Source organism: Anabrus simplex, chromosome 11 (assembly GCF_040414725.1).
Source record: "Anabrus simplex isolate iqAnaSimp1 chromosome 11, ASM4041472v1, whole genome shotgun sequence".
Lineage (NCBI taxonomy): Eukaryota > Metazoa > Arthropoda > Insecta > Orthoptera > Tettigoniidae > Anabrus > Anabrus simplex.
Window position 1 is genome coordinate 106,482,148 of NC_090275.1, and position 23,669 is coordinate 106,505,816.

The 23,669-nt window shown below is 40.4% G+C and overlaps 1 protein-coding gene across 1 annotated transcript in view; it reads left to right on the plus strand.

Annotated features, from left to right (window-relative positions):
• The first annotated feature begins 1,817 nt into the window (after positions 1–1,817).
• Positions 1,818–23,669, plus strand: part of LOC136883164 (uncharacterized) — a 72,322-nt gene continuing 50,470 nt past the window's right edge. The window contains exons 1-4 of the mRNA XM_067155344.2: positions 1,818–1,873; positions 2,110–2,289; positions 11,972–12,214; positions 22,171–22,267. Coding sequence (XP_067011445.2) covers positions 1,818–1,873; positions 2,110–2,289; positions 11,972–12,214; positions 22,171–22,267 — 576 coding nt within the window. The remainder of the gene's footprint in view (positions 1,874–2,109; positions 2,290–11,971; positions 12,215–22,170; positions 22,268–23,669) is intronic.

Sequence of the window (23,669 nt, forward strand, 5' to 3'; positions counted from 1 at the left end):
GCATATTCGTCCTTTCCTCATCACTAGATGGTTCATTCACTCCAGGCTATGGGTCATACTTTCATAACCTGTGAGCACCTGTTACTCTATTATTCTTTTTTCTTTTCACTTGTTGCCTTCAATCTCGTTGTAGTATGTTCTTCTTTTCTCTCCTTTCTCTTCTTTTTTCCCCTTGCTACACACTTTTATTTTCATCTTCAGCTCTATTCTACTCTTCTATCCTTGTCAGTCTTTCACTGCACTTTATTTTATTTATTGTTCTATCACATTCATGTTTGATTCATATGATGTTCTTGCTGTTTACTCCACAGTGCGCATGTGTATTGAACAAGAAACATCTTAACTGGAGCCAAGATGGCATTGTCATTTCCCATTCAGAAGGCTAGCGTACAGTGAGCCAGCTGGTGATGAAGGAGAGTACCAAATACAATAGACTAATAGTAACTTACGACTTCATTCCTCTCGTTCTAACTGGAACATATAGCATCTGTGAAACGTCTCCATTGTAGTCGTCGACTTGCCATCGATGTATCCATCCAGTTTCGTTTCACTTCAGTTTCTTTAATTATTGGATTTAAGATGTACAACTTATTAGCCCACAGCACCCGAGCTTGGTGGTGAGGCTGCCACCTGAGCCTTCAAGCCTACTGTTTTCTGTAGGGGTTGTCTCCCTTAGCCTTTGAAGATCCCTCTTAACCACAAGGCAGTGGTTTCCTCTATTTCTTTAATCCCACAGTAAGAGGGTTGCCTCATCTGCCAGATTTTCTGTTCTACAGGTCTCCTTCTCCACCGCATCTGCTATTGAGGACTTCACCAGAGTCCTGTTAGCCATCACTTTTCAGGGTTGCTGAAGGGCCTTCACAGTTGCCGTAGCAGTGCTGGGGCACACACAGCCCCCTCTGTACATCACTCTACAGACAGTCCCCTATTTCCTGCCGTTGCCCACCTCCCACAACGTGGAAAGGGGTTGGACAGACCGATTGTAAAGTATTCTCAAATTCAAACCATCATTGTTAGAGAAGCCTTCCTTGGAAACAGATGAGATTTCCTTCTGAAGATGCAGAGCAAAGTCTCTGCGAAACATAAAGAATTTCACCTTGTTTTCTTGACATGGCAAGAGCCTAAAACAGCGGTGGCCAAACACTGCATAGTTCCCAGTGTGTACAGTTACCACACACTGCGCATGCATGAAGAGCTTGGTAGGTGTGTCCGCTCTCCAGGAGAGAGAGACGTAATGTGGTCGGGTGCACTGACCGTAGAAGTGGCAAGGAAACATAGCATACATGGTTCAGGACGGCGGTTCGTTGCAAGCGCTGTTGCAAACACATTGCATTATGGAAAGCACATCAAAAAAGAGAAGAAGTGGCAAAAATTTGCAATCTTTTAAAACAGGCTGGGAATTGCAGTTCTTTTTCACACCCGACAAAAACAATTCTAAATGCTTATTTTGCCATCAGACTGTTGAGCGTCAGTATAACGTTGAATGTGATACAATAGCATTTTGTATGTGATATCTTGTTAAGTAGAACGTTTTATCACAGGTTTAATTAAACAAGGACATATCGTTTGGATTTGTATTTATTTATTGTATACAATGTATAAGCCACAATAAAATAATATAATAATACAAAAATAAAATACTGTGCGGTGTGAAATTTCGGACTCAGAAAGGACGACTGCTATGACAAGATGTTTGGGGTGTCGTACTGTTGTTAATTGGTGGAGAGGGAGAGCAGTATTCCCCTCCTGAATGGCTAGTCGAGTCAGTCACGCTGGGAGGAGCAGTTCCGGAGGGGTGGTAGCCTTAATGTGCAAGCATGAGGAGAGCTCATCGCACAGCATATCAGTGTACTGGACAGGTGCAACATTCCTGGTAAATTATCATGTCTAGTAATGTAATTCTTTTAAGTGGGAAAACAATCAGATTGTCAGCCCCTCATGGTATTAGTGAAATTAGCGCTAGTTCCGACTGATAGAACAATGCGAGTATATGGTGTAAAAGACTCCCTCGGTGTCACAAATTGCAATCAGAAAGGAGCAAGCGGGTTACTAACTACAATTTGCCATATTTGGCCAGCCGTGTTCTAATGATGCGTTCTTACCCTGCAGGTTGAAGGAGTATGAAAGCAGTATCCACCCAAAGTATAATAACTACCTGTATCCCATCGACGTGTATCAGAACCCGTTGATAGGGGAGGACATCACCCAGCAGTTCACTAAGATCATCAAGGACAAGCTGGACAAGCCAGATGCATCATACAGAATGAAGAAAACACGCCATAAACATTCGTGAGTCCTGCCTTACTTGAGACGTAAAACATACCACACTCGCAGGGCTGTAGTCAGGGATATACATGAGTGTATGCTGTGCGTCCTCTGTTTAACTCCACTCATTAGAGTACGCCATCTGATTTCTTGCATGTACCTTCTGCATTCGTTTCTTTGCTTTTTAATTTCACCATTCCGTCAATAAGTTTTAACTCTTCAGCAACAGTCGTAATTGCAGACATCGAAGGTTCAGCTTGATGAATAACATCATCAGTCATCACTGTTTGTTGCTTACATCTTCAGCCTTATGTTCGTACATTTATTCAAATGTCCCAGCCAAGAGTTTGTTCCAGTGAGAAGTGTAATCTCAAATCATAAGAGGCATTTGGGAGTGCTTTTTAATAAGATAAATAGCTCAAAGTAGGTCCAGTCGAAGACTACTTTGTAAGCAAAATAAGGTTCACATACTGTTTGTTTGTCCAACCCTTGTCCCGTTTCCCTACGGGGTCGGGTATGAGGTGAGGTGAATCTGTCTTGGCGGGTTTTTATGACCGGATGCCCTTCCTGACGTCAACCTCATCAGAGGAGTTAATGAGATGAGATGAAATGAATGACGTGATATATGATAGTAGGGAGAGGGTGAAACCTGGTGCCGGCACATAGCCTACTCCTCTTGAATAGCACCAAGGGGTCTGCTCAAGGCTTAACGTCTCATCCGACGGACGAATCACCATCAACAGCGTCATATGCCCTCACTCCATATGAGCACTGCAGAGAGGTTTGGAATTTAATCCAGGTTTTAGGCACGCAATCTAGTGATTAGCAATTGTATACCACCACCTCCCTTACCCTGCCGGCCAACATTCTGATGGTGAAATTTTTTTCGACCAACGGGACTCGAACCGGCTAACCTCAGTGTCAGACTGTTTAGACTTCAGCGCCTTAACGATCGTGGCCACCAGGCGGGCAAAATAAGGTTCACATACTAGTGCATTAAATATGGATTTCTTCTTTTTCACCTTAAGGCGACACTCCAGAGATAAAAATCAATATTTTGGTATTTTGGCAAATTTTTATTAATGACTGAATTTGAAAGGATTGAGTTTCTTCTTTCTTTTAAAGATAAAAATTTCATTGTTCCGTATTGAAAAGTATCACAGTTAAAATTGAAATAATAAATAAAGAGGTTCAACCTATTCAATATCAAAGAATAAGAAATGCAGTGATTACATTCTTTCTTGTCACAAACTCATTTTGTTGAATTCAAACAAATTATCAATTTAATAATGCTTTGTTTGCCAGTCTGCACACAGCAGAAATGGGCATGGCATCTGCTGAACTGCTTTGTTAGGTAATGATGTCATTGTCATGTTTCCATTCAATCAAATATGCCTGTTCTTTGCAATTACACATCCATGGGATGGGCCAACCCCCCCCCCCCCCTTCTCTTGATATATTTATACAGACTAAAGCTGTAAGATCTACCATATTTCTGAATGGCTTTATAAAGCCTGTTACAGCCTAATATTTCAGTACTCGACTGTCATTGAGCAACATTTTATGCTTGTATTGGTATTCCTGATGGTACTACAATAGTGCTGACAACTATAAGTTTTGTTATTCTTGTATGTTTAATCTTTTTTATTGGTTCTGTGGTGGTAGCCAGTCTGTTTACTTTTGTGAAATACGTGCGCAAGTAATGTCTTGTAGTTGCTTATCAAGATACTGTTATTATTGAAAGATAGTGTGCTGTAATAATTGATAGCTTGTATTCAAGGGAATAAACAATATGCATAAACATAAATCATCCTTAGCTAAGCAACAAATTGCTGAACTTTTGATAGGAAAGAGATGGATATCAGCTATTACTGGACAGTAGTCTCCATTGAAGAAATCAGGGACAAAAGGTCATGAAATGTTATCGGAATCACATTGTTCCCATCAGGAAAGTGTCGCATCAACTGAAGCCATGTAAGTCCTGCACCTATACCAAACAATCATGATATGACAGAAACTACAATCCCCATAACTTCGACTCAGGGAAGGTAGCATTGTGGAAAACAAAATGCAGGTGAATCATTTTCCATTCTTTGGAGAAGCAGAAGAAGAAGAGACAAGCTCCCAGAGTTACCAGTATTCGTACAGAAGCTGCTAAGAAAGGAAGGGAAAGAAAAACATGGTTCTGGTGACTTTTAGGTAATGAATCAGGAAGAAAACGTCACTTGAACTTTTATTTAATTTTCCCACCAATTGTAATTTTTACATTTAAATCTCATTTTCTCCCATAATGTTCAGCCAATTATAACAAAATTTGTATGGCATATGTATCATAGCTATATTAAGAAACCTGCATATGGAATTTTTGATTGCAGAATTTTTTCAAGTAGTGGAGATTTTTAAGTCCTAAATTTTAGAACTGAAAATTGCACAATATTTAGTATGATTATATCTCCTTATATAAATTATGTACAGAAAAATCCATACGTAGTGGTTTTAAAACATGTATTATTTATTTATTTATTTATTTATTTATTTATTTATTTATTTATTTATTTATTTATTTATGCCTTTTTTCAGTGGCGAAGTGATTACAAATTTACATTAACATGTTAGTTAAATTTCATGAAAAAATAGAATTAAAAATTTCAAAAAGAATTCAAAAAAACTTTTTTTTTTTGGAAAAGTTATTAATTGTATATGAATGAAATTTTCGTGACATCTCTACTTTTATGTAGGTGACATTCCCACAAAGTTTAGTGAAAATCCATGCATTAGGTAAAAATATATTTTTATCTTCAGAGTGTTGCCTTAAAATGCCTTCTTACGTGTGTCTACCTCTCAGTCCTGTTTCCTTATATGGAGTCGGGGATGAGGTGAGATGAAATTATATGGCATGCTCTTGCGGCCATATGACGTCAACCTCAGTTGACGAGCTAATGATGATGAAGTGAAATTAAATTGGGTAGGAGGTGGAAATAATTGGTTGTGGCCTACGAATAGGCAATGTCCTGGCATTTGTCTTGAAGTGAAAATGGGAAACCATTCTCAGGACAGCTGACGATGGGGTTCTAACCCACTCGTCTCCCGACCCATAGCTGCAGCGCAGACTCCGCTCAGTCTTCAAATGCCTTCTACAGTATATTCCTAGTATATGCCAAATTGAGAGGAGTTTGTTGTAACTAGCTGTAACCCATGAATTTTTAAGGCCACGGTGATCTGGGATCTGAGATTTTTCATACGCTGACTTAGAGCATACCTTGTGAAAATGTTTGATGCTACAGGACTGCACACACTTGCAACTTATTTCTGATTGGCTTGTTGGTGCGGGTGTAGAATATATTCATAGTATCCTCTGATTATCATAAGAGGTGACTAAATGGACTGATTTTGCTCTGGCTCTCATTTTGGGTTGCTTCCACTTACTTGTGCCTGGCTCCTCAATTATCTGATTTGGCAAACACAGCCCCAGCAGCATCAGCTATTTTGAGACTTAGCGGGTTCTTCGATTGCACCCTCTTCATGGCTTTTGCCGATACCTTTATTCTTTGAAGTACGGTGAGTTTCTCTCATCGGCTGGCCGGCAGGCGTGCCCAGCTTATCTCTCTCCCGTTGACTCGTCACTTCCCATTACACAGCACAGCGACAGCATGGGAATTCCCACACTTTGCAGTTCAGGTCTGTGCTTAGAACATGTACTAAGTGTTGTTCTGTCACTGTAACTGTTCTCAAGTTGTGAAGTGTTACTTTGGGATATAATTCTCATAAAGCCTCCACATGTGTACATGGTAGAGGTGAGAATATTTGTGTATGATAATTATGTGAAAACAGAGTCTTGGAGGGAAACTGGTGATTTGTAACACAATATCCAGTCGTAAGCCCTCCACATGGAGAGACTGTGTGGAAACTTGTAAACAAATTGAGAGGAACTGGTTTGTTACTCAATAAGAAGTGAAGTGTTAAAAAACTTGTACTTAACAAGGAAAATAAATAAATGAAATTGCAGACTGATTTAGAACATACGCTTACAAAATCCGTAAGACGAATTGGACAAGAAGCATGGCGGGCTACGAAAATGTTAAAAGGGTGGATGCAGGAGGAGAATGTTTCCAACATCTCCTGTCATAAGGTTCAAACTTATTTTCTTAATCAGAAATTACTAATTTTCTTAATTCTTATTTTCTTAATTTTAATTGTTATCTCATGTCATCATGTACAGATAAAGTGAGCGAAGTGCAGGGAGTGATGAGGCAACGGGAGGAAGATAAGCTGGGTGCGCCTGGCGGCCAACAGATGAGAGAAACTCACTGTATCTGACCTGTTCTTTTCTTCTCCTTATTAGAGCTTTTATTTTGGGTGGCTGGTGTGTTTATATTATACCAACTCAGATAGATTTTTCAGCAACGATGGGACAGGAGAGACTAAGACTGGGAAGGATGCACCATAGCCTTATTTAAGATACAGCCCTAACATCTGTCTGGCGTGAAAATGGGAAACTTTCGAAAACCATCTTGAGACCTCGAAATAAACTTTCAGTGTATTAGGTCATGTTCAGTACACCAAGATTTTCATGATATCAGTTGTTTTAATTACACTCACAGGGCTGCTGGTAGGGTGTAGAGACACCACTCCAAAAATGTTCTCCAACTTCTGCACAAGTTTTGGTCTGAGGAAAGAGTTGGGGCAGGAAATTGCCTTGTTGGCTCTGAAAGCTCCCTTCGTCTGCTTCTTATTCTTCTTCTTACTCTTTGCAAATGAGTCGCCTAGGTACATGCGGAATCAACATTTTTTGACCTTCTTTTTTTGCCCAGTAGTTCTTCATCTTCAATGATTGCGCACATCTCCGATCCTCCAACTATGCCGATCATGTGGGTTTCCTTTCTTATTCCTCAAATCCCCGTGCTTGAATGATGTTTTGTATTTCCTTTCAACCTTGTAGATTTGGCTATCCTAATTCAGTGAGGCGTTTCTCTGATCATTTGTACCACTTTGGTCTTGTTTCCTAGAAATTTGTAAATTTGATGTGAAAGTCTGTTAGGGTTCATTCGTTCCAAATGCCCTGCAAATTGGATTCGTCACATTTGAATTGCATCTATAATTTTGAAAATGTGCTTGTATATTTCACTATTAGGTTTAGGGTAATTGGTTCCGTTTATGATTCTTGGTCCTAAAATTTTTCTCGTGATTTTTTCTTCTTTAATTTCTAATTGTTCCTTTAATCCCTGTTGTTGTATGTTGAGAGTTTCTGCAGCGTAGAGTGCTTCTGGTTTAACTACTGTATTGTAATGCCATAATGTAATTGTAATGTAAGCTCACTTCATATTATGTGAAATAATTTATACGATCCTATTAATATATATTGTTAGTGGACCAATCTTGATATGTTATTGGGGTTTCTGTCACGGAATTGACAACACGCATTGAACTCGGCAATCAGGAGGTGAGTCCCATATAAACATTATGTCACAAACTTTCATTCTTTTTTAAAATGTGGCTAATTTTTGTTTTATATTTGTCTCTTTTAGACACTTTTCCTAGCTTTATCTGCATTGAAAACAACTCCAGTACATCTGCTCATGTACTCCAATGATCTATATCAAGATGTTCCCAATGGATGTTTAATCATGTTGTTTCCTCCTTGGCTAAGTGGTTAGCGTGCTGGCCTTTGGTCACAGGGTTCCCGGGTTCGATGCCTGGTAGGGTCGGAAATTTTAACCATCATTGGTTACTTTTGCTGGCATGGAGGCTGGATGTCTGTATCGTCTTCATCATCATTTTATCCTCATCACGACGCTCAGGTTGCCTACGGGAGTCAAATCAGAAGACCTGTGCCTGACGAGCCGAACATGTCCTCCGACACTCCTGGCATTAAAAGCCATATGCCATTTCATTTCACTTGAATCAAATACAAAATTGTTGTATGATTCTGTGCTCACTATTTTCAACCACAAGCCAAGATTGTTAAAACATTATTTCATGTTTCTAGAATGGAACTTAGACATAACTTCTCAACTAGATGATGTGTTGTAATGAAGATGGTGAATTTATATCTTCAAGTTTTTACAACAGAACTCAATTTTTAACACTCATTTATTGCGTATATTCACGTCTTTAACCAGTCAGTTTTGTGGCTCTCATAGCTGAAGATGACATCAATGGAGGTCGAAACTAGTACCGTGATCTTTTAAGAATTTACATTATATAGATGGAACCCTTTCTTTTCTTTTCTCTACTAGAATAATTATAATTGTCAAATTATTGTTGATTTTACAATAGCTACATTTATGTACAAAAATATGGATACAAAGATGGCATGCTCTGTCACAAGTTAAAAAGCAATTAAATAAATAAATAAATAAATAAATAAATAAATAAATAAATAAATGTGGTTTCAGACATCAGAATGTGCCAGTTAATTGAAAAATATTACAAGAGGAATAGACTGACATATTTATGTTTCGTAGATCTAGAGAAGGCATACGACAGAGTACCGAGGGAAAAGATGTTCACTGTATCAGGGGACTATGGGATTAAGAGTAGATTATTAAAATCAATCAAAGGCATTTATGTTGATAATTGGCCTGCAGTAAGAATTAATGGTACGATCAGTTCCTGGTTCAGGGTGCTTACAGGGGTTAGACAAGGCTGTAATCTTTCACCTTTGCTGTTCATAGTTTACATGGATCATCTGCTGAAAGGTATAAAGTGGCAGGGAGGGATTCAGTTAGGTGGAAATGTAGTAAGCAGGCTGATCTATGCTGATGACTTGGTCTTAATGGCACATTGTGCCTGAAGCCTGCAGTCTAATATCTTGGAAACTCAAAATAGGTGCAATAAGTATGGAATGAAAATTAGCCTTTCAAAGATTAAATTGATGTCAGTAGGTAAAAAATTCAACAGAACTGAATGTCAGATTGTTTATACAAAGCTGGAACAGGTAGATCATTTCAAGTATTTAGGATATGAATCAAGGTGCAGCAAAAGTAATGCAGTGAGGTCGCAGTTGCGATCAACAGTATTCTGTAAGAGGGAAATTAGCACCCACATTACATTGGTCTGTTTTCAGACAAACTTTGCTTTATGGGAGTGGAAGGTGGGTGGACACAGGATATCTTATTCATGAATTAGAAGTAACAGACATGAAAGCAGGAAGAATGATTCCTGGTACAAACAGGTGGGAACAATGACAGGGGGTATTCAGAATGAGGAGACAAAGGATAAGCTAGGAATGAAGTTGATTGATGAAGCAGTACGTATAAACCGGCTTCAGTAGTGGGGTCATGTGAGGCGAAGGGAGGAGGATAGTTTACCTAGGAGAATAACAGACTTGACCATGGAGGGTAAGAAAAGTAGAGGAAGACCAAGATGACAATAGTTAGACTCAGTTCCTAATGATTTAAAGATAAGAGGCACAGAACTAAACACGCCACAGAGCTATTTACAAATAGAGGATTGTGGTGACGTTTAGTAAATTCACAGAGGCTTGCAGACTGAATGCTGAAAGGTATGATAGTCTATAATGAAGATGTACATATGTAAAAATACAAACTGTGTTTTTTATAACATTAATTTTGTCATCGTTATGTTTGATTACAAAGGCTGTGAACATAGATTTTGGATCATTAGCCTGTTTTCTATAATGAGAAGAAAATTGAGGTGGATCAGCCACACATTGAGAAGACCACAAGAAGGTATCACAAGGCAGGCACTTAGTTAGAATCCACTAGGTAGTCACTGGCAAGGCAGACCAATCTGGAAGAGAACTGCAGGCAGGGAGATAGCTCCATGTCTTGACTGACATGAAGAGAGGTGAAAGCACTGGCAGTAGATAGAACAAGAGGGAGAAATTTCACTGAGGTCCTATTTTCTGCTTAGGAATTAAAGAAAATAAGTCAATTAAATCAAGTCAACTCTAATTTCACACCCCACCATCACCAAAAAAAAAAAATCCTTCCAGTTATTTCCAGCTGCTATGACTATCAGCATGCATCTTTTCCTCTAACACACTTTCACCGGATATCATTGATGGGGGATAGCTGGATGTGGTTGCATTGTGAAGCAAGATTAGAAGCTGCCTGGCCGAGGTGGTAAAGGCGTGCTCGGTTCACCCGGAAGGACGTGGCTTCGATTCCCCGTCTCGAAGTCGTAAAATTTAAGCAACGAGATTTCCACTTCCAGAGGTGCATATGGTGCTGAAGTTCACTCAACCTACAACAAAAATTAGTACCAGGTTAATTCCTAGGGGCAAAGGCGGCCGGGCATATAGCTAACCACTCAACCCCATCAAGTGGCGAGGTTACGGAGAGTAGAAGCCTTTACCTTGCGCGCCTCCAAGAGCCTTCATGGTCTGTACGGAGATGAATCCACTTTTGCTTTGAAGCATAGATTGCAGTGTACTCTTGCAATTCGTATGACAGAAATAATAAAAATATTATTACTGTAATGTTTGGTCCAGGGAAAATGAAGCGTGTAATTCTAAATCTGGACACTGAGGCATAGATTGTCCTGATGACATGAGGCCTAAAGCTGCTTTGTGGCCCCAGACCCTCTTTGCTTGATCACAGTACAATGGTTATTGTCACTAGCCAGACCTAACCAATGTTTTGTCACTAGCCGGACCCAACCAATCCAGACCAGCAACTAGCCCCGAATAAATTAAACAGCGCACCCTACCAACGCCCCTCCCCTTCAATTGGCAGCAGTCCCAAGGAACAAAATACATTGACTTAGTTGGTACCAGGAACTAAGTACGTCTCATCAGTTGGTACTAGTCGCCAAGAACCTAAGTACGTCTCTAGTGACAAATGAACATTAAACAGCGGTACTTCTGCTGGTCCCCCTGTGAGTGGGGGCAGCAGAATAACACCCATGGTATCCCCTGCCTGTCATAAGAGGTGACTGAAAGGGGCCCCAGGGGCTTTCAACTAGGGAGGGCCGGGCTGAGTGGCTCAGACGGTCAAGGCGCTGGCCCTCTAACCCCAACTTGGCAGGTTCGATCCTGGCTCAGTCCGGTGGTATTTGAAGGTGCTCAAATACTTCAGCCTCGTGTCAGTAGATTTACTGGCACGTAAAAGAACTCCTGTGGGACTAAATTCCGGCACCTCGGTGTCTCCGAAGACCGTAAAAGTAGTTAGTGGGACGTAAAGCAAATAGCATTATTATTATTAACTAGGGAGGGTTGGTTGGTGACCACAGGGCCTAGAGCTGAGTCCTGGGATTGCTTCCACTTGTGTCAAGCTCCTCACTTTCAGCTATCCTGTCTGACTTCCCTTAGTCACTCTTGTTCTTTTCCGACCCTGGCGGTGTTGGGTTGCGAGGCCTAGGGAATCTTTCATTTTCATGCCCTTCATGGCCCTTGTCTTCCTTTGGCCGAAATCTTCATTTTTGAAATGTAGGATCCCTGCCATTTTTCTCTCTGATTAGTGTTATATAGAGGATGGTTGCCTAGTTATACTTCCTTTCAAAATAATAATCACCACCACAACTACCTCCGCTGGTGGGTTTTGTAAAAATTTACTGTAAGCAGGAGCGCAGGTTACGGTGTATGGCTATCTTGGCCAATGCCGGTGTAGATTAAAAATTTGCTTTGTTAAAAAATGTGGTGCACTAATTTTGGAGTGACCCTTGTACCTCTACTATTTATGCACATTTAATAGAAGGGTTGATCAGATTGCCCCTAACCAAATCTAATAACAATTTGTTGCAGTATGAATCAGTATGTGAGCAGTGACCAGAACAAAAAGATCAACCTCACGCAGTTCGATGTGTACCAGAACCCGATGATAGGAGAGGACATCACTCAGCAGTTCAGTAAGATCATCAAGGAGAAACTGCAGAACAGCAACATAGATGCTCCACACAAGAGGGAGGTCGGTAACCAAAATCAACAGCAACAGGATGAGAGTGCTGTCCAGACTGAGAGTCCTGCAGAGGTACAGTCGAGTAGGAGGTAATTAACATCAAAGAGAACTCAACTGAAGATATACAGTTAAGTTCTCTTTGGAATGTCATTGTTTTTGTTAGATATTCCCAGACAAAAGCCTTCAGTCCATTCATATTCCCTTGCTTGTCAGTGATGCAGTTAAGTCTTCAGTAATTGCAATGAACTTCCAAAGTCCTCTCAGTTTTAATCACTGCGTTGATGGGGTGAAAGTTCCTTTTGGGGTCATTGTAAGTTCCTAAGTGTTAATATAAGGAAAGACCTTCATGGGGGTAATCACATAAACAAGATTGTAAATAAAGGTTACAGATCTCTCCACATGATTATGAGGGTATTTAGGGGCTGTAGTAAGGATGTAAAATGGAGGTCATATAAGCCTCTGGTAAGGCTCCAACTAGAGTATGGTCCCAGTGTATGGGACCCTCTCCAGGATTCCTTGATTTGAGAACTGGAAAAGATCCAAAGAAAAGCAGCTCGATTTGTTCTGGGTGATTTCCGACAAAAGAGTAGCATTACAAAAATGTCGCAAAGTTTGGGCTGGGAAGACTTGGGAGAAAGGAAACAAGCTGCTCGATTAAGTGGTATGTATATTATAAAATACAATTTGTCTATTGACAACCACCTATTCAATACCATGGTATGAAACTTTAATATGAACAAAAAATAAGATTAATCACTTGTAAGTGGTATGCTCCGAGCTGTCAGTGAAGAGATGGCGTGGAATGACATTAGTATGTCGGTAGATGCAGAGTGGGTTTTGGCCCTTGGGTTTTATCCCTTAAGAGGCCACGGCTTGTCCGTGGTCCAACAGCTCTGTACTCTGACCGGCCAACCGAGCAGAGGAAAGTTGGCCACGGCTCTACTGTGGCTCTACGCCTCTGCATTCGGGAGATGGGCCTAGGGCACACATCTGGTCCCACCCGTCGGCTGTCCTGAGAATGGTTTTCCATCGTTTTCCATTCTCTTGCACTAAGGCAAATGCCGGGACAGTTCGTGGTATAGGCCACGGCCGCCCACCCCCTCACCTTCTCCATACATCTCCTTCACTGTAACAAATCTTCCGGCCTGAGAGACAGCGTAACCATCTAAGAGGCCTGCCTCCCCTTCAGGGGAGGAATAAAAACGTTTAGTAGTAGTAGACACTAGTAGATGAATAAGTTTGAGTGGTGTCTTTAAAAGTAGGAAAATTCACTATATGAAGATAAGGTTGGAATTCAAGAGGAAAAATTGGGGAAAATTTTCATTTATAACAAGGGGAGTTAGGGATTGGAATAACTTACCAAGGGAGATGTTCAATAAATTTCCAATTTCTTTGCAATTATTTAAGAAAGGCTAGGAAAACAACAGATAGGGAATTTGCCACCTGGGTGACTGCCCTAAATGTTGATCAGTAGTGATTGATATCGGCATAGTACAAACATTGTTCACTTTATTTTCTGCAGGGGTAGGGGTAGCGTGACTGCCTCTTATGCAGAGGCCCCGAGTTTGATTCCTGGCCAGGTCGGTGATTTTTACCTGGTGATGTTCAATCAGTACTTTATACCAATCCTAACCTATGGTATCGAAACCTGCACCCTCACTAAGAAAGATTCATCAAGGTTGCAGGCATCTCAGATGAAGTTCTTTAGGTCCACAACTCAATAAACCAAACTGGACAAGTTGAGCAATGATGTGATTAGGAAGGAAGCTGGGATTGAGACATCATTGTCAGATCGGATCAGTATATCCAGATTGAAGTGGTTTGGGCATATAATGGTGATGAAGCCAACAAGGAGCATATATGAATCGTGCCAGGAAAACAGATATGGGCTGGGAAGACTTGGGAGAAAGAGACGAGCTGCTCGACTAAGCAGTATGTTATACCAATGTACAGTAGTTGTTCCGTTATTGGCATTATAAATTTTCCAGCTAACTCATTTCTGGTTGCCAGCGTTTTGCCCTAGTGTGCTAAGTTGGGCTCATCAGTTGGTAAATTGCACACCTACCAAGATGCATGGCTAGTGCATACCATGGAGGCTTCTTTTTTTTTTTTTCATTCCCCACCCTGAAGGGGTGGGGCAGCCCGCCTAGAGGGTTATGCCCTCTCTCTGGCCAAGAGTTGCGGGTGGGTCAAGAAGATGTAATGGAGAAGCAAGGTGGGTAAATGAAGTGAAAAATGAAGATGTAATGGAGAAGAAAGGTGGGTAAATGAAGTGAAAAATGATAGGAGATGTGTGCGAGGAGGGAAGGTTAGTTGAGAGTACCAGGGTGGAGATGGAGTGTTAAGAGGTGAATGGTTGCAGTGATATTGCATAGGGAATTGGTAAGGAGTCGGAGGAGATTGAGCGTCTGAAGTAGTTGCGGGAAGGGGTGGACAAATGGGTTGACGAGGTTGAAAGGAAGGAGGGGCTGACCGGGTGTGATGGTAGGTGTTGTTGGTAGGATGTCAAATAGGTTGGGGTGGGGAACAAGAGGGCTCTGCTTTGTATCGGTGGTGGTAGATATAAGCTCCGCAGCTAATGAGGCGTTGTACATCATCTGCAGTGGGGAGAAGAAGGTGGACCAGATACGTGGGGCTGGAGGCATTGTGGATCCCGGAAAGTACAATGGGCTGGGACACCTGCTGCGTGGAGTTCGTTGAGGATGTCTCGTTCGGAGAGTGTAGGATTGACGCCGCGGTTCACACAGCTACTCATGGCTTGGGAAAATGGTGATGGCTGCATCGTCGACAATAGTGGTGCAACAGCTGCTGCATCGTTGGCTTGAGAAGATGGTGGTGGCAATGGCGGTGCTGCTGCTGTAGAGTCCGAAGCGTTGCCAGGTAGGTACTTGGGGCTAGGTTGTACTGGGTTTGGAAAGAGAGGGAGGGAAGTCATGATTGGGGAAGGATGGCACATTGCAACAGTGGTGACAGGAACGTGGGAAAGGGTATGGGCAGATATCATGGTGATCATAGTGGTGGTAATGGTGTTGGTGGGGTTAGTCCAAAAAGAGGATGAAGACATTTGTTGTGATGTCCAAGGTGGTGGTACAGTTGCTGTGGGCGTGGCCAGTGCGTCATCAGATAGCTGAGATAGTAGGTGCTCAGGAGTAGTTTCCACGTGGTGGAATTGTCAGTAGAGATACACACCATTGATGAGGAGGTGCAGTACGTCGTCTTCAATGGGTAGTTGAAGAAGGACCAGTGGTATAGATCGTCTTCGTTATGTATCCTTAATGCAGTGCAAGCTGGGACGCCTTCTACATGGAGTTGTGTGAGGATGTCTTGTTCGGAGAGGGCAGTATCGACGCCAACAAGTACACAGGTACGCATGACGGGAAGCTGATTTCCAACTTTGGTGTCGGCCGCTGGTTAGTTGAGGTCAGTGTGGTAGCAAACGTAGAGATGTGGAGCCACCCGGCAGAGCAAAAATGGTAAGGTTCTTCAGTGAAAATCAGTGATGTCCACTGTCAGAGATGTTCACCCCGTGGAGGCCGTCGTCGAATAAGTTTTCATTCCCCGCCCTAAGGACAGCGTGGGCCACTCAAAGGGTGATGTCCTCTCTCTGGCTGGGCGAAGTGTGAGAAGCAGGAGATTTGGAGGATGAAGAAGAGGGGAAAATGATGTGTAAAAGTTAAGAAGGGGATAAGGTGAGATGGGGCCTCTTGGCTACGGAGATTGTATTATAAAGGGAAAGTGTGTACGAGGAGGAGGTGAAGTGTAGCTGAGATGTTAAAAGGGAGGTGGTAAGAAGTCGGAGGAGTTCAGCTTGCAGGGATGTTGGAAGGGAAGCTGAAATATTTGTCCCGAATGAGTAAATTTACAATACCAATTTAGTTGGTCCGTTATTGGCATTATAAATTTTACAGCTAATTCATTCCTGGTTGCCAGCGTTTTGCCCCAGTGTGCTAAGTTGGGCTTATCAGTTGGTAAATTTGGGACAAATATTTCGGATTCCCTGTGGGAATCAGCATCTATATCATCTGATGGCTAGGCAGGCATCAATTTTTGGAAATGAGACAATGTCTCTCATAGTGCATTGGCACTGCCGGTAGCTCCAAGTAGCCTACGCAGTAACCTCCACGGTAAAACTGCAGCCCTAGTATGCCTAGATGTCAATCGAGCCTTTGACTCTGTTTGGCATCCGGGTCTCCTTTTCAAATTCGGTCTACTTCCCCTCCCTGACACGCTCATACGTCTCGTTCACAATTTCCTCCACTGCCATACTGCGCGCATCATTATACATCATACTCCGTCGTACTCTTTCCCTATCACTTCCGGTGTACCACAAGACAGCCTGTTGTCTCCAATCGTATATCTTTTATTTACCCATGATATCCCTCATCCTGATCCTCCTCTTCGCCTCTATCAGTATGCGGATGACCTTGCCATCCTTGCCCTATGTAACACAACCGTTTCCCTTACTAACAAACTCCAACGCTATCTTGACACTCTCGAATACTGGTTCAGTTCCTGGCATATTTCTGTCAATCCCGCCAAAACACAATTCATTGTTTTGCGTAAAAAATCCTGCCTCTGCCGTCCTCGTCATTGCGTCCCACTCACGTTATATAACACCTCGTTAACCGAAACTAACACATTAACATACCTAGGCATCCTCTTTCAGAATAACCTTTGTTGGAACCATCACCTTACCTTAGCCTACAAGAAAGCCTACTCCCGTTTTCGATCCCTTCGTATGCTTACTGGGCGTACCAGGGGTCTTACCTCCTCTCAAATCCTTAACATTTACAAATCCTTCATTCGCCTGATTATTACGTACGCTTCACTTACATGGATTAGAGCTGACGTTCGACAATACATGCAACTCCTTAAACTTGACCGCCACGCTCTACGTATTGCCCATCACCTTCCATTTGATGCCCCTTCTGCCAATTTTACCCCCCTTTACTCCTTTCCCACCATTCTCGAACATCTTCATTCCCTCCGTCTGAAATATCTCACTAATGGCACCCTACATAGCGATCGTCTTGTTACCGAATTCCTGACCCCCTCCCCTCTCGTCATGACCATCTTAAGTAACGCCCATACCCCCGCCACTGTCGCCTATCATATCTATCAATTTTAGTATATTTGCAATAAGTTTGTCTTGCTCCTGGGTAGAGTGGTGCATACTACACTTGCGATACTGTGAGATTTTTTATTCTTTTTGTTTCTTATTATTATTATTATTATTATTATTATTATTATTATTATTATTATTATTATTATTATTATTATTATTATTATTATTGTCCTTAATTTTATTATTTAGCTTTAGTTCTTTTCTTTTAGGTTTAGACATTCCACTGTGCGTCTTCCGTTTATTTATATTTTTATTTTGCTTTATGTGACACAGTTCTCTTCTCTCTGTATTTAATTTACCGTTTGTGCAGTGTACTGGAGTGGTTATTTGTTTTATGTTCTGTGCTTCAAAACAGTTGCAAGATTTACTTTCATTTCTCCGGCACAGAATGTATTTTGGTTATTACATGTCACACTCACATCTTTAGTTCTGTTCATGCTTTTGTTTGGCCTTAATGTGACACATTGTCTTTAATCTGCACTTGTAGACTCAGAGTGCAGCTTGGTCATTGACCTCAGTGCTTGTTGTTTGTTTACATGTCTGGACTAAGAACTTGTCTCACTCGGTCCAGCAAGTTCAAGGCCAAGTTCAAGTTCTCTGCTTATATTTGTTTACTTACCCATGTCCTGTTTGTCAACATCGCACCATGTAAACAATTTATCTTGAATCTGATCAATAAACGGGGTGTTTGGGAGGTCTCTGTCCTGAGCAGGGTGCTCTGCGGGCTTCCCTTGGGATCCGTCCTGTTTCTGTGGTTATCCCTCTGCACCGGTCAGGTATTCTTTTTTTTTAAAATTCTATTTATTGTATATACAAGTCAAAAATTGAAATTAATTAATAGGGGTCCTCCTATTCAATACACAAACATTTAATAATTTGAATCAATCACATATCATTCACATGAGGTACTAGTTTCGGCACTAAACTTGTGCCATCATCAGCCACCGAGTCAAATCAGGCAAACACAATAACTGGAAATAACTTTAGAACACACTGTCACACCTACATAGATTAATATTAAATAAAATATGGTACATGATAATATTGCACTTCAGTACGAAATCCTTTTAAAATGATGATGGGGCCGATGACCTTCGATGTTAGGCCCCTTTAAACAACAAGCATCATCATCAAAATGATGATGGCTCCATTGTTTTGTACATATGGTGGTTTGTCCAGCTTGTATATGTCTTTAGTTCTTTGATCTTGTTGAAATTACGCTGCAGAGTTTAAAGTCATATGAAGTTAACACTTTGTTTCAATTATTGTAATCCCACTTCAATACGGATCATGAAATTTCTAAATATCAATGTATAAGACATACACATATCATTGACGTATTTCATCCTCACAACTCTTTCTCCCTCTTCCATGGCCAAAGAGCTACACGTATAGCTGATGGCTCACCCACCCCTCCCTGAGGTGTGGGAATGAAATAACCAATTTCATTGATTGATTTTTTTTTAACCTCCACGGTATGCACTAGCCATGCGTCTTGACAGGTGTGTCATATACCAACTGATGTACCCAACTTAGCACACTGGGGCGAAATGCTGGCAACCAGAAATGAATTAGCTGGAAAATTTATAATGCCAATAATGGGCCAACTACATTGGTATTATAAATTTACTCATTCGGGACAAATATTTCAAGTTCCCTATGGGAATCATCATCTATATCATAAGCAGCATGTTCCAAGCTGTCAGCTGTGAGATGGTGTGGGAGGACATCAGTAGACGAATAAGTATGAGTGATGTCTTTAAAAGTAGGAAAGATCACAATATGAAGATAAAGTTGGAATTCAAGAGGACAAATCGGGGAAAATATTCATTTATAGGAAGGGGAGTTAGGGATTGGAATAACTTACCAAGTGAGATGTTCAATAAATTTCCAATTTCTTTGCAATTATTTAAGAAAAGGCTAGGAAAACAACAAATAGGGGATCTGCCACCTGGGCGACTGCCCTAAATGCAGATAGATAGATAGATAGATAGATAGATAGATAGATAGATAGATAGATAGATAGATAGATAGATAGATAGATAGATAGTGGGAAGAACAAGAACCCACTGGATGAACATTGTAAAGATGAACGTTGCAGATTGGAGAAGGACACTGGAGGACGTTATTAACGACATATACAAAGAACAGTCTTTCTTTTTTATGTTATTTTAGCTAATGATAACCTCTAGGCTAGGTCAAAACATGTCCTATGCAGCTTTTTAGACAGACCATTTATCAAATGGCATATGTGTATTGAACAGGTGGACTTTATACAATTAAATTCTTTTAGAATTTTATCTTAGATATTTAAAGTCAATACTGAACCAGAATGAAGTTCATTACTTGTAACAGAATGTATCTCAATGAGACAGAATGGAGGAGGCTCGCCAACAGTACCCGGAAAACTGGAACTATAAAATGATGATGATTTTCTGCATCTGTATTACAATGAGTGCCAGCCCTGCGGGGGTAGCTTGCCTGCCTCTTAACTGGAGGCCCCAGGTTTGATTCCCGGTGAAGTCAGGGATTTTTACCTGAATCTGAGGGCTGGTTCAAAGTCCATTCAGCTACATGATTACAGTTGAGGAGCTATCTGACGGAGAGGTCTGTCTAGGAAGCCAAGAATAACTGCCGAGAGGATTCGTCGTGCCAACCTCTTGACACCTCATAATCTGCAGGCCTTTGGGCTGAGCAGTGGTCGCTTGGTAGGCCATGGCCCTTTGGGGCTGTTGCACCATGGGATTTGGTTTGGTTTATACTACAAAGCTGAGGCTAGCATACTTTGGCCACTTTATGTGATCAGATGCATTGGAAGAAGCAATCATGCTAGGAATGATCAGTGGTACAAGAAGACAAGGTCACCAGAGGACGCTTTGGTTAGACACCATTAAAACAGACACAACCCTCACCCTGGAACAACTAAAGGAGACAGTGTGGAACAGGACAACTTGGAGAGCGCTAATTCATAGAATTGCCGATGGTCGGATTTGACTGAACGGATGACATCAGCATCAGTAAGGATGTAAAGAAGGGGGCTTATTAATCACTGGTAAACCTCCATTTTTTTTGTTAATTTATTTAATTTTTTTTTTTTTTTTTTGCAGTTTGCTTTATGTCATACCGACACAGATAGGAAAGGATAGGAAAGGCATAAGAGTGCGGAAGAAACAACCATGGCCTTAATTGAATTGGTCAGTGGACAAAGGAACTAAGAAACACTTAAGTAGATAATATGAAATGAAACCTGGCCTATAAGGGGTACTCATGTATAAGTGCTATCTATGAATTTGGCCCACTCTCCATTCTATAGATATGGCCATAGAATTTCAGTCATCTCTTGCGTACAGCATCAGTGAAACTGAGTAGAGATCCGCTGTTCTCCTCTTAATCAACTTTTCATTTTCTCTTATGGAACCATAAATTTTCTGGAGAATTTTCCTTTCTTGCTTTTCAGTTTCTATAATTTTAGAGTAACCTCCATGGGATATGGTTTCTGAGGCATATAAAGCTTCTGGCAAAACAACTGTCTTGTAATGTCATAATTTTGCATAAGAGAGGTAACTTAAGGGGTCCTTAAGTTCCCTCTCTTACGTTCTCAGTTTTTTATTTATTTATTTATTGTCTTGTTTTATATGGCGGGACTCAGGCTATGAAGCCTGCTATTCTGTCCGACCATACATACACCTACATGAAGAGTTAAATATACACTAAATTATCTACAGTTTAATATCTTAAGGTAGCAATTAAATGTTTTAATTAATCTAATACTTAGCTATGATCTAATCCTACTATGTTATAAGAAATCATTATTATTTCAATACGGATATAAGATGAAATTCTTAAATGTAAATAATTTTGCATTACGCGATATGACTCTTTTATTGTAGTAATTCCACGTTACTCTGTACGCCTTATTGAGTTTAGTGGCTCTTTGTATGTTGTTATTATTTACGATGAGGCCTGCTAGGGATCAAACGTCAATTTCAATTCATCCTTCCTTGTTGTTTCCTATTCCATTCTTTCCAGTATTCCTTCATCATTGCACTGTGCTTTTCTCTTCTCAGACCACTCTGGACTAGATTTCTTTTCATTCTTCCTTGGAAGCCTTCCATTCTTAAAGCTTTCTTTTTAAAAATCTCCCTTTCTACTTTTGTCTTCTCTTATTTAATTTCTTTCTAAATCTTTCTTGACCTCTTGTATCCAGCTCATTGCTGACTTTTTCCATTATCATCCATTCTTGTAGATATGTCCAAAAAACTGGAATCTCTTTTTTTCCAACTGTTTCTGTTATAGTTTCCATATTCTGGTATATTTTATTATTACATCTTACTTTTTGTTGTTGTTGTTGTTGTCCAACTCATTGGCTGAATGGTCAGTCTACTGGCCTTCAGTTCAGAGGGTCCCGGGTTCGATTCCTGGCCAGGTCAGGGATTTTAACCTTCATTGGTTAATTCCAGTGCCCGGGGGCTGGGTGTTTGTACTGTCCCTAACTTCCCTGCAACTCACACACCACACATAATACTATCCTCCACTACAACAACACGTAGTTACCTATAAATGGCAGATGCCGCCCACCCTCATTGGAGGGTCTGCCTTACAAGGGCTGCACTCAGCTAGAAATAGCCACATGAAATTATGTATACGTTTTTTGTTTTGCTGTTTTCATTGGATCTAAAATTTTTCTCATGATTCTTCTTTCTAGTACTTCAAGTTTATCTAAACTATAGTTCAACTCTTGACATTCACTTGCGTAAAGACATTCTGGTTTCTCCACTGCATTGTAGTGCCTTATTTTAAGATTTTTAGATAAGGATATATTTTTGTTGTTGTTCTCATTATTCATTATTATTACCAGAATGTAATACAACATTTAAGAATTTCATAGGAACTTTCATGATTTTTCATTGTTTTGGTCAGGATACCCGAAGGATTAGCTGGCTACCAGGTTGGAAGAATCAGCCGCCGACAGGGAAGTCCGGAATGCAGTGAAGCAGAGCAGTCAGAACAATCTTTGGTGAGGCTCCTTACTTACAAGTCTCCAAGAACAAACAGTTTTCAGGATGATAACTAACATCTTTACCTCCTTTAATGGTGTACAGGTTATCTCCTTGGTGTGCTTTCAACAGACTTCTTTGGGCATTTTCAGCATCTAACAAAACAAGGAATAAAACAGTTAACAGTCATAAACTACAATAGTCTTCCCAGAGATATTTAGAAAAATATAAGCATCTTTTTCACCCAGTTTCTGTGCAATCATTTAAGAAAAGGCTAGGAGAACAATGGATAGGGAATTTGCCACCTGGGTGACTGCCCTACAAGGAGATGTGCATTGATTGATTGATTGATTGATCGATTGATTGATTGATTGATTGATTGATTGATTGATTGATTGATTGATTGATTGATTGATTTAAAACTTTTCTCCAAAGGTGTAAAAAAACATGTACTTAGAAACAAAACATTCATAGGTGTAAAAAAACATGTACTTAGAAACAAAACATTCATATTGACACTTAAAGTCATGTATATGTGAAATTGATTTGTTGAAAAGAAATAATCTACATATATAAAATAAGAGTTTTGTCTGTACGTTGCTGAGAATTTAAAAATGGCATTTCTGTAGACCGTTTCGACTGAAACCAAGAAATCTCTGTATGTATGCACACGCATCACGAGAAAATGGCTGAAGAGAATTTTATGAAAATCAGTGTATAAAGTGGGGGAATGACGCACTACAATCTAGGCTATAAATAATTTTGTTTGCGCTGAGTAAAATTATAGTTTAGGGGAAGGACTAAAATGTAATTCTCAAATTTCTATGTTATTAGTGGTCCTATCAATAAATATTACATAACTAAAGTTATACAGAATTAAATTTCTGATCATTTATGTCTTATAAATTTTTACCATTCCAGCTATGATAATAGAAATATTCATTAATTTCTATTTCATTGCTAAGTCCATATCAATGCCAAACCACTTGAAAATAGGTGAGAGAATTTAATGAAATTCAGTATGAAAAAATCAGGAAATAAGGCACTACAGAATAATTTTATTCATACTGGATGAAATGGTAGTTTAGGGGAAGGCACCTAAAATTTAATTTTTAAATGCCTATGTTATTGGTCCTATTGAAAAGTACTACATAACTACATAGAGAATGCAATTTTCGATCATTATGTCTTAAACAGTTTTACCATACCGACTGTGATAATAGAGTTCATGAAATTGGACTCTCATTGCTTAGTTCATATCTGTCTCGTTGGCTGAACGGTCAGCGTACTGGCCTTCAGTTCAGAGGGTGCTGGGTTCGATTCCCGGCTGAGTCGGGGATTTTAACCTTAATTGGTTGATTCCAATGGCACGGGGGTGGGTGTATGTGTTGTCTTCATCATCATTTCATCCTCATCACGACA